This window comes from Nesoenas mayeri, assembly GCF_963082525.1.
Source record: "Nesoenas mayeri genome assembly, chromosome: 25".
NCBI classification, from domain to species: domain Eukaryota; kingdom Metazoa; phylum Chordata; class Aves; order Columbiformes; family Columbidae; genus Nesoenas; species Nesoenas mayeri.
In genome coordinates, this window is record NC_137549.1 from 6462130 (window position 1) to 6473945 (window position 11816).

General features: G+C 58.4%; 1 protein-coding gene across 1 annotated transcript; it reads left to right on the plus strand.

Annotated features, from left to right (window-relative positions):
• Window positions 1–223: 223 nt before the first annotated feature.
• Window positions 224–8948, plus strand: MAP2K2 (mitogen-activated protein kinase kinase 2). The gene is made up of 11 exons (XM_080359356.1): window positions 224–322; window positions 1477–1687; window positions 2441–2587; window positions 3097–3174; window positions 3435–3486; window positions 3580–3704; window positions 4885–5098; window positions 6137–6201; window positions 6976–7037; window positions 7599–7644; window positions 8509–8948. The coding sequence occupies exons 1-11, from the start codon at window positions 237–239 to the stop codon at window positions 8617–8619; spliced, it is 1197 nt and encodes a 398-aa protein (XP_080215482.1). The 5' UTR covers window positions 224–236; the 3' UTR covers window positions 8620–8948.
• Window positions 8949–11816: the final 2868 nt, after the last annotated feature.

An 11816-nucleotide genomic window follows, 5' to 3' on the forward strand; every position in this document is an offset into this window, starting at 1 on the left:
CCCGCCTCAGCGAACTCTCGCGAGACCCCCTCGGCCCCGCCCCATCTTCGGCCCCACCCCTTTTCAGCCTCCCCGCCCCTTTCTGGCCCCGCCCCCCCCGCGCGCGTTCCCGCGCCATGCGGCCGCGCCCCTGATAGGCTCCGCGTGGTCACGCCCCCTCCGAGGCCCCGCCCCCGCGCGCCTCCGCGCCGCGCGGCCGCGCCCCGCTCAGCCCGCAGGCGCGGCCCGGCCCGGCCATGCCGGCCAAGAGGAAGCCGGTGCTGCCGGCCCTCAACATCGCCCCCAGCGCCGCCGAGGGGCCTAGTCCCGACGGCTCCGCCGAGTGAGTGCGCACCGGGCCTGGGGGGGGCGGGACAGGGCGGGCACCGGCGTTGGGGGGGCCGGAATGGGCCGGGCGCCGGGCCTGGGGGTCCAGGGTAGGCATGGGGGTTCCCGGACAGTACGGGCGTCGGGTCTGGGGAGTCTGGGGGCGCTGGGACGGGGCGGGCACCGGGCTTGGGGAGGCTGGGGCGGCCTGGGCAGGACGGGCGTGGGGCCAGGGCAGGCCTAGGGGGGCTGGGATGAGCCAGACAGCCGGTGTGGGGAAGGTGGGATAGGCCGGACTGGATGGACCCAGCCTGGGGGTGTCTGTGGAACCAGAGCTGGAGGGAGCAGGCTGGGAGTCAGAGGGGATGGGTCGGGGGGGAGGCTGATCCCCGGCTTTGCGGGGCTGGCGGAGAAGGCTGGGGGCTGTGGGGACCAGGCCTGGGCACACGGGCTGCGCCTGGGATGGGGACTCAGGTTCTGGGGGCATTTGGGGCCATAATCAGGGCTCAGTGAGCAGGACGTGTGGGCTGAAGGGTGGTAGAGAGGAGGCAAGGGCAGTGCTGGGGGGAGGCTCAGTATTGCAGGGGGTGCGACCCTCCCGAACCATCGCCCGAAGTGCTGGGGGTGAGATAAGGAGTGGGCAGCAAACGGGAGAGAGCAGCTGGAGCCGGCGCGGGGCTGGGAGCTCGGCAGCAGGTGCTGGGGGAGCACAGACACCCCTTTGTGCTGGGGTTTGGGGGGTGTAACGGAGCAGGGGTTGCTGGGCACCCTGGCAACCCCTTCTTGTGTTTCGCCGTGAAACCCAAGCTTGACTTTCCATGCCGGGAGAGGTGCCGATGCTGCCGCTCTCTGCGCTGCCTCTTTAAGGGCCGATGGATTTTCCCTCCTCCTTGGCTTTCCCAAAACAGCTGACTGCAGGGCAGCTCCTCTCCAGAGGAGATGTGCGTGTTGGGCAGATACCTCACCATGGGTCTCGCTGTCCATGTGTCCCTGTTGGCACCAGAGCCGAGCCCGGCCTCTCTCCAGAGCTCTGCTTTAGTCTCGCTGCTATAGCCGGGCTCAGTGTGTGTCAGACAACAGTTTTTGGTTATTTCCCTAAAAAAAAAAGAGCTGTTTTTCTCTGGTGCTGTATCGCAGCCTCCTGACCGTCTCCCCTGCCCCCCTCTCCAGGGCAAACCTGGTGGACCTTCAGAAGAAGCTGGAGGAGCTGGAGCTGGACGAGCAGCAGAAGAAGCGCCTGGAAGCTTTCCTCACGCAGAAAGCCAAAGTGGGCGAGCTGAAGGACGACGACTTCGAGAGGATCTCTGAACTGGGGGCTGGCAATGGCGGCGTGGTCACCAAAGTGCAGCACAAACCCTCGGGGCTCATTATGGCGCGGAAGGTAATTGGGGACAGGCTGGGGCGTCTGGCGCTTTCCCCGGCGCTGGCGGAGCCGCTGTGGGTCAGGATCTCCCTGCACCGGCCCGTCTGTGCCCTGACTGGCTCATTGGGGCCGGGACTGTGGTCCCAGCTGCCCCAGCTTTGTTTTACATGGAGCTTCTGCTTCACCTCCCGGTCCTGCCCTGGCAGAGGCTGCGCTCTCTGCAACATGTCCCCGGGGTTTGAAGCACCTTGTGTGAAAATATAAGCGTATAATTTATTTTCCGGTGAAGCTGATGTGTCCTAGAGCTCACAGTGATGGTGGCTCTTTTTTGTGACCTGCCATTGTATTTTCTCGCCTTCGGTTTCCCTCCCCACAGCTGTGTTAACTGGCTCTACGTAGAGCCCAAGGAATAAAGCGATGCTGTTTGGCGTGCGTAACTTTCATGGGGTTTTTTCTCTTTCTGTGGTTTCCGTGACACCGGAGCACCTCTTCTTACGACACGTACAGAGCTTGTGAAAACGTTCCCGTCTGCTGAGTCAGATCTGCATCAAACTTCTCGCTCGTCTTTCCGCTCTGTATCCTGCGCCATCTCCTCGTACTGCACGGCCGGCGGTTGCTTCAGTTACTAACGGCCTGCGCAGGGCTCTGCCTCTCCCTTTTCCTCCAGAATTAGTCTGGAAATGGTAGAAAGTCTGCACCAAAGCCAAGTTTTCATTGAAGATTTTGTTCCAGCACTCACGCAGTTCTCATCGCTTTTTTCTTTCTTGGCAGCTGATTCATTTAGAAATCAAACCAGCCATCAGGAATCAGATTATCCGGGAGCTGCAGGTGCTGCATGAATGTAATTCCCCGTATATCGTGGGTTTCTACGGAGCCTTCTACAGCGACGGGGAGATCTCCATCTGCATGGAGCACATGGTGAGTCCCCGTTCCTGCTCTGCAAACTGCTGCTCCCTGGGCCGCTGTGAATTCCGAATCGCATCCCTCTGATGCGATCACCTCTGCGGGTGAAACGGGATCGACGTTTTGGGACATGGCAGCAGTTTGGGGGTTGGCCACACGGGAACGTTGTGAACCCGCCGCTCTGCAGAGCTCGTGAAGCACCGTGTGCGTTTTCTGTTGTCTCCGACGCAGAACGGTGTTGGTGCTTCTCCTGATCTGTGCTGACAGCATCATCGTTGCGTTTACTGCTGATGGGAAGGAAGCTGAGAACTAACAGCAAGGAGAACTGATAGAAGATAACATTAAAATAGTTTTTAGCGAGAAGCTTGAGCTCTGATCACCAGATATCTTATCTTTTGGTGTTGTTTGCTGTATAAGGAGTATGCTCGACGCTGAGTTGTTGCAGTTGCATCCTTGTCCAGCCAACTGCTTGGTTTTCCAGCCAGGAATTGGCATATTGGTCACTTTACTGTTCTTTATTTTAGGATGGTGGCTCTTTGGATCAAGTGTTGAAAGAAGCCAAAAGAATTCCCGAGGAGATCCTGGGGAAAGTCAGTATTGCGGTGAGTTACACTGGCTCCTCATCTTCCAGAATGGATTTGCTGGGCACGGTTTGGGAATAACTTGATGTTGCCCTGAGAAGTTTTGTTTCCTCGCATGCACTTTCCTGTGCTGTTAGAGCAGGAGCCAGTGTGTGTGAACGGGGCGGGGAAGCACATCCAAACCGCTCTTGTAGCCCTGATCCCTTGCTGTGCCTCCCAGGTGTTGTCTCCGAGGCGTTGTCTGCCCAGCTCTGCTCACCCTGGCTTTGCTTTCCTTGCAGGTTCTGCGAGGCTTGGCCTATCTGAGGGAGAAGCACCAAATCATGCACAGAGGTGAGAGGAGGAACCTAAAAATAACCGCCGGCAGCACGGGAACCCCGGTGTTTTACCTAGAGTCACATTTATGCTCTTCTCTCTTGCTGTTAGATGTGAAGCCTTCGAATATCCTGGTCAATTCTCGAGGAGAGATTAAGCTGTGCGATTTCGGGGTCAGCGGGCAGCTCATTGACTCCATGGCAAACTCTTTTGTGGGAACTCGGTCCTACATGTCTGTAAGTTCCTTTCAGCTTTTGCCTGAGGTTTTCTTACAATTTGGGTTCAACTCAGGTCTCATAGAATCCAACAGCATCCAGTCCCTGTAAGATTTGCTCCGTGTTTCCATGCTAACCCAGGCTGCCCCGTTCCTGCTTCATGGACGAGCACATGGAAATGCAGAGATTTGTGGAGAAAGACATTTTGGATCCTACAAATACTTTCATATTTGATTTTGGCGAGTGTTTGCGGGTTCAAAAACGTCTTTTCTTCTTGTCCACGCAGCCGCATGGATGGGACGCGGATGCCAATACAGGCGCCGCCTCTGCGGCTGTGACCGTGTGCTGGTGAGGTGGGGGCAGAGCCAGGCTGGTGCAGCGGGGTTTGGGAATTAATTAATAGGAAATTAAAGCAAAACTGGAGTCTGCCAGTGAGAGAGAGCTGCAGGAAGGGCCGGTCGCGCCTCTCCTTTAAGTGGGAGTCGCCATCGAGTGCAGAGAATTGAGTGACCGTGAGGATGGAATTACCTCCAGGCAGCGTGTGCGGTGGGTTCTTGGGGGGAAGCCCATCAGACGGCGCTTCTGCGCTCGGGTCTGAGCTGCTCCCGTATTTTGGGAATGGTTATTCAAGTCCAGTTATAGTTAGACAGCGGCTATTTAAAAATAAGATCTCTGTTGCGCAGCTGACTCGAACCTGCCAGTATGGATGACTTGCATTGACTTATTTATTTTTGAGTTTTATTTTCATTTCAATGGGTGAATTTTCTGCTCCTCAAGATTCCTCTTGGGTATTAACAGAAGTGAACAGGAAAGAAGAAACATTAATAAATGGAGTTCATTAGATTTCAGCATATAGAGCGATACGTTCCTGCTGGGTGCTCTGGACCCCTGAGTGTAAACAGCTGTAAATGCTGCTCAGCTATAGCTGTTGGTTATAGAATAGAACCGTTTGGTTGGAAGAGAGCCTCAAGATCGAGTCCAACCATCCCCTTGGCAGCAGAGGCGTGTACAAGCACTTTCTGTTTGCACTCAGTCTTTCCCGTGCATCCCCTTTGCACGCGATCCCTTTGGGACCGGTGCGTTTAGAACCGGGGTGGAGATGCCATCAAGATATCGGGTTTAATTTCAGCGTGTGATGTTTGTGCCTTTGCGTATCAATATCCCGCGTCAACGTCTGCTTTGTTGCGGTCTTTCCTTTCAGCCCGAGCGGTTGCAGGGCACCCACTACTCGGTGCAGTCGGACATCTGGAGCATGGGTCTGTCGTTAGTGGAGCTGTCTATCGGCAGGTACCCAATCCCCCCGCCAGACTCCAAGGAACTGGAAGCAATATTTGGCCGTCCTGTGGTGGACGGGGCGGAGGGAGAGTCTCACAGCGTGTCGCCGCGGGCCAGGCCCCCAGGACGCCCCGTCAGTGGTAGGGGCTGTGGCGTGCGCTGGAAACAACACCCAGACGTGGGGAGAAGGGGGTCGGGGGGCGCTCGGTGTGGCTGGGTTCGCCAAAAGGCCGTTTTGGATGAGGTTGTGGCGGGGAGGTGAGTGTTCCCAGGGATGCCGCGCTCTGCAGAGCTGATGGAGATGATGCTCCAGCAGAATCCGCTTCACTGTGGAGATCTGTGGTTCCTGATGAGCGCAGACGGAGCCTGGTCTTGCATGGGGAGGTGAGGAGATTAAACCAGGGGACATTCAGGCTGGACACGAGGAAGGAATTGTTGCCCTGAGGGTGGTGAGAGCCTGGCCCAGGTACCAGAGAGGGGGTGGATGAACCATCCCTGAGACACCTCAGGCCGGGCTGGACGGGGTCTGAGCACCCTGAGCCGGGGAAGATGTCCCTGTCATGGCAGGGGGGACTGGGGGAGCTTTAAGGTCCCTCCAACCCAAACCCTTATGTGATTCTATGCCAACCAGGATCTATTAACATCTTGAAAAACTCAGTCTTGAAAAGCTGTGTCCCATGAGAAGGCTCCAAAGCCGCGGACAGTGCAGGCTGTCCGACGTGAACCAAGGGAGGGGACGCTGTCATAGCCCATGTTGCTCCTCAGCCTCTTCCCCAGCTGCCACCACGTTCCTTCCAAGCCAGGGGCAGCTTTTTGGGAGCAGCTTTGCTGAGGCGCCTCCTAGAAGAACCAAACCAGCTCGGGGATTTGAAGGAGGCTCCCCTCGCGCCGTTTGCTCGGAAGCAGAAGGCTCTGGAAGCGCTGCCAGGCTGCCCCAGCAGATGTTCTGCTTCTCTCCAAATGCTCCAAGCTAGGAAATAAATCTGGGCTCTAGGCGTGACGAAAGAAATCCAGAAGTTCAGAATGCATTTTGATCTTTCCCTTCGTTATTTTCTTTTAACCGTGAGTCGGTTCCCGAGCGAGTTGCCTCTGCCCTTTGTGTGCTTTCCACACGAAACGAAGCCCTTCGCTGTCCCTGAAACCTCTCACCGCTGTTTTCTGTTGTCTTGACCATGCAGGGCACGGGATGGACAGCCGGCCGGCCATGGCCATCTTCGAACTGCTCGATTACATAGTTAACGAGGTGGGTATTTACTGTCGGGCTCCCCTGGGGTCCCACAGCACCGTGTCCACTCTGCTGAGCCAGGGTGGGCTCCAAAACCTCGGCTTGAACAGCAGCTTTTCAATAGGGAGCCCCTGTGACATCCTTTCCTGCCCCCTCTGTTCCCTGCTTCCTTTTTCCATCTTAATCACAAAGAGCATCCCCGGTTTTGCAATGAGACTCTGCAGGGGGATGTTTGTGATGCCCTTTAAAGCAGCATCAGGGGAGCTCTTGGCTGTAAAATGACCTGCTCATGCAACCAGCAGTTTTAAACGTGCCCCTGCCCAGATCAGCAAAGCACAAGCTCTGTGCGGGTGCTGAGGTCGTGCAGGTTTTCTCAGACGAAGCCCTTGGAATGGGGGTGACCTGTGCTAAAATCCCGGCCTGAAACGTCCATCCCGCCTTTCAGCGTGGGATCCATCCCACCAGAAAGCTGAAGGAGCGGTTTTCCCTTTCAAGGTGACAGGACTTGACCCCAATTACCATTTCCAGATTGGTTTTGTGCTCCGTAGGCGTTGCCAGAGCTGGGCTTTGCGAGGCTGGATCCAGAGCGGTGACGCTGCAGTTTCGGTGTCCGGCTTTGGCGGGGACGCAGCGCGGGGTCCCCCCCGTTTGCTGCCAGGGTGAGAAGTGGCAGAGGGAGCAGCTCCCGGCTTGCAGGGGGCGGCTTTTCAGCAGCTCATTAAACCCTGTAGGTGACACGCGGGTTCTGCGGCCCATTCACACGCAGACAACCCTTTCTCCTTCTCTCTGCAGCCGCCTCCCAAGCTGCCGAATGGAGTTTTCACGCAAGATTTCCAGGAGTTTGTAAATAAATGGTAAGGATTTGTGCTGGCGACGGGGGGTGCTGCGTGTTCGGCGTACCGCAGCGTTCCCCGCACTCCATCGGGGATCTCCCGGCTGCAGCGTGATCCTGCGTCGTGCTGGGAACTCCTGCCTTGGAAAGGCTTGGAATAAAAGCGGTTTGTTTGTGGTGATGCTTAACAGCGTCCCGGCAGCTTCTAAATACGAGCCTGGCAGGGGGCGGTGGTGCAGATCGCTGGGGTGAGTCACCCCACAGCCTCGCGGGTGTTACACCATCAGCTTCCAGACCTGGCGCGGTGGGGGGTCACCTGGCGATGGTGCCACGGCTCCCATTAAATCACGGCGATTGCATGTTACAAAAATCGCCCACCGAGCGTTAGGCGCTTTGCGGTTCATCCGTGTGATGCAGGAGAGGTGGATCCCGCGGCTCTCCCGAGCCGGGCTGGTGGAGACGGTGCCATTTCCATGCTCCAGGCTCCGAGTGGCTTTTGGTGAAGCTGCAGACCTCTCCAGCCAGATAACTGGTTTCCCACAAGAGACGTCTCAGCCTTGGTTTTGCTCTCTTCTCATTTCAGCTTAATTAAAAACCCAGCAGAACGGGCAGATCTGAAGATGCTGATGGTGAGTGGGGAGAGCAATTTTCTTCCTACAGTGGGGTGGCACCAGATCTGCAAACTTCTGCCCCATCCCGCTGTGCCTCTCTTGCTCAAAAGGCTGGAAACTCCCAGGCTGAGCTTAAGATGAGCCAAATCAAGCCTGGGAGAGGGAGTGACTCATGCACCTTTGATTCAAAGGCAGTGATGGTATCTGGCCCGTGAGAGCCCGGGATGGGAACCACCCGCTTGGTCTGTGACTGCAGAGGCGCCCGGGACCTCCCGAGCTGGGCAGAACATGAATATATGGGCTGAATATGACCCGACAAAACGTGTTCGCAGCCCAGAAACTCAACCGTGTCCTGGGCTGCATCCAAACCAGAAGGTCGAGGGAGGGATTCTGCCCCTTTGCTCTGGTTGAAGGGACCTTCCCAGCTCCCCCAGTCCCCGCTGCCTTGACAGGGACATCTGCACAGCTCAGGGTGCTCAGACCCCGTCCAGCCCGGCCTGGGTTGTCTCAGGGGTGGTTCATCCACCCCCTCTCTGGGTACCTGTTCCAGGCTCTCACCGCCCTCAGGACAACAATTCCTTCCTTGTGTCCAGCCTGAATCCCCCTCCTTTAGTTTAAAACCTTGTCCTGTCACAACAGGCCCTGATAAAAACTCTGTCCCCATCTTATCAACCCCTTTTAAGTCCAGAATGGCGGCAATAAGGTCTCCACAGATCTTCCTTGCTCCTGTGTGTTGATTACAGGGATTAAAATTCCAGACACAGGGCTGCAAGGAACAAATATTTCCTTAAAATCTGCTTTCACCGCCGGGGAGCAGCCGCGGTTTTGGGACCCGGGGAGCGGGCGGCGCTGCTCCTGACCCCGTTTTCCCCCGTGTTTCAGAGTCACACCTTCATCAAGCGCTCGGAAGTGGAGGAAGTGGATTTCGCCGGCTGGCTGTGCAGAACGCTGCGGTTGAACCAGCCCAGCACGCCCACCCGCGCTGCCGTGTGAGCCGAGCGACCGCCGGGTGTCAGTACATCTGCCTCTGTCACCATTTCCTATCCCCGCACATGACAGAACTGTCCCCCTTCCTCCCCGCGGCCCCTCCTCGGTCCCAGCGCCAACCGCCGGCCCCTCGGAAGCGTCTCTGCCGGCCGACCCGCCCTGCCCAGAGCGGGGGTGGCTTTATTTTGGTGTGGGGGCGTTCCAGGCCCCTCTGCTCCAGCCCCGGAGCTCCTGACACTTGGGAAGTGTGGTGCTGCTTATGTTAATTTTTCTCTTGTTTGTTTTTGTTTTGGAAACATGTTCACTGGGGTTAAAAAGAAAAGACAAGAAAAGGACTGTGTGTGTGTGCACACTCGTGTGGCGGCGGCAGGGACGGGCACGGCAGATGTGTCACCTCGTCCCTGGTTTCCACATGGGCTGTGGGATGGAGAAATGAGGGGCCCCTGCCCGTGGTGACCCAAAACGGTGTCACCGGCGGCTGGGCGCGCGTTGGGTGACCCGATGGCGCGGGCAGGGGTCTGCGGGGTGATTTATGGCTGAGTTTAGCAGCGAGCTCCCTCCAGGCCCCTTGCGGGTGGAGAAGGGAGCGGTGTTTTCTCCGTGTTCTCCTCGAGCGGTTGTTTGAACGCCTGTTCCCCGCCCGTGGGTGGTTGTGAGAGGTCTGGATCCGTGGGACGCGGGCCAAGCGCTCGGGGAGCGGGGGGGAGCTGCGGGGGGGTCCCCAAGCGGGACCGCGGATCCGTGGCTGCGCCTTTGGGTGCCGAGGTCAGGGCAGAACACGAGTTTTTGCTTCCCCGGGCCCCTCTGGTGCTGAGGGGCGACAACCATGGCCTACGAGTGGGGTCCCCGTCCTGTCCCCACCATCTGGGGACGGGGAAGGGTGACACCCCCCAGGCTGAGGGTTCTCCCCTCGGCTGGGACCGGGGTGGGGGTGAACCCACCCAGCGACGCCCACATCGCCCCTCCCTGTCCCGTCCCCTCCTTGCAGACCCTGTTGTCACCTCATTGCCCACCACAGGGCCGTATTTTGGGGTGACTCTCTCCCCTGCTCCCCCCATGCCAGGCTCTGCCATCCTCAGCCCCCAAAACGAGGTGGCATTTGGAAGCTCGGTGGGACATTTTTGGTGTGTTTTCCTTCTTTTCAGGCTGTTTTTTAGCACCGTTGGGCTGGCAGGTGACACCCCCTCCGCTCAGGTCCCACCACGACAGGCCCCCAAAAGCAAACACTGTCACTTGGTCCCCCCAAACCCCTCGTACCCTTTTCTTTCCCCCTCCCCAGCAAAGCACGGAGCTGCTGCCCCACTCGGGACCCCCAAGGCCAACCTGGGGGGTGAGACCCCAGATTTTGGGGGGGGGTCTTGTGCCCAGCCAAGGCACCTTGGAGCTGCGGAGGGGCTTGTAATGATGGTTTTGCCTCTTAATTGAAGTGTGAGGTGGGGAAGGCGAGAGTTCGTAAAGCTTTGGGGTATTTTCACTGGGTTTTGGTGCTGGTTTGCAGAGAAAGCGAACGGGGTGTTTTGTTGGTGTGACTTTTTGTTTGTTTTTCTAAAAACAAGATATTTTCATCATGGATTTAAAGAAATAAACGGCACTTTACATTTACAGGCCTTTTCTCTTCTTGGTTTTACCACAAGTGGCTTTAACCCCCGCAGAGCCGGGACCCCAGCGGGAGCGATGTCGCCGGCGCTCGGGGACGCGGTGCCGGATGCGCCGGTGGCGCTGGCCGCGCCGCCTCCAGCGGAAAGCGGCGATAACGGGATTATTTTGGGGTGCGGGGTCTGCGCATTGTGTGGCACCCCAAATGCTGCCCCAGGGGACCTGGCATCATTCTGGGTGAAACATTGGCGGCTTTTAAATATTTGGGGTGAAAAGAAGCAGAGAGAGGTGAAGTTGGACTCGAGGGGGCAGCGAGGGCGCCCCTCTTGGTGCTGTCTCCACCGTGGGGTCTCTGATGTGACGGTCCCTTGGTGGCAGTTTGGGGGAGTCCAGGTTTTGCTTCTCGTGATGTTTTAGGGTCCCCTGGGGGTCTGAGCCGTCCTGCGGAGACCGGGATGAACTCGCTGCGCCCATGGGAGAGGTGGGTGATATTGGCTGGGGATTTCGATGGGGGTTTTGGGGGTGCAGGGAGGAAGGGGGGGGTCTGGCTAGGGCTGGGGGAAGGGGAACTCCCACCCCTCCATCTTTTGTGGGACAAATTGGGGGTTTGGGGTCCTGTCTGCCTGCCCCCTGACATGAGAGTAAGTGGGTGTGGGGTGGCCCCAGGGTGGAGAGGGGTTTTGTGGGGGCAGGGGAGCCCCCCTGGGGCTTCATTTCTGGGCGGGGGGGCTCTGGGTGGGCCCCCGACCGCAGCGGGGAAAGCGAAAGCAGCTGCGGGCGCGTGGCACAGCCTGGCCCGGTGCAGCCCGGGGGGGTCCCCACTGCACCCCTCCCTGCCTGCCCCCCCACGGGCTGTTTGGGCTCAGGGCTCCCCCCCAGCCCTGTTTGCGGCCAAGTTTCCCCTGCGCTGCCTCAGTTTCCCCACTTGTGGAGAGGGGTTAAGGATCCCGAACCTCCACAGAAACCCCTCGGGCACCCCCCAGCGGGAGGGCGGCGGTGGGGACGCGGGCAAAGGGGGGTAGAGCCCTCGGTGCTGCTGTGAGCAGCTGACTGGGGTTATTTAAGGTAAAAAAGGGGAGAGATGGGGAATTCCCGGGGGTGCCGGGGCAGAGGCCCCCGGGAGCCTCGGGGGGTGCTGTTGATCAATGTTTTCTTCCTTTCTCTTTAATTAATATTTTAAAAAATTATGATTAATTCCAAACCTTCCCCAAGCCCTGGCCGGGCCGGGCGTCCCAGGGCAGCCCGTGTTCCGCATGGATAAACCCAGCAACCTGCAGGAAGCCGGCCTGGAGCAGCCGTTCACTCTGGAGCGTAATGATGGCGATCTATTGAGAGACCCAGTGCTCTGGTTGTGGGCGGGGGCCACCCTTGTTGTCCCCCACCTCGGGGCAGCCTGGAGGTGGTGGCTCCAGCTGGTTTGTCCTGTCCCCTGTCCCTGCCAGGCCGGCTCCCAGCTCACACTGACCTTGGGCTGAGCTGCTCTGTGTCCCCTTCCCAGTGGGGGGGGTCAGGGGACAGTGGGGGGATCCTGAGAGACACGGGGAGGTGGCAGGGGAAGGGGTGATATGTGGGGCTGAAGGCACAGAGAGGTGCCCTGGGTGACACGT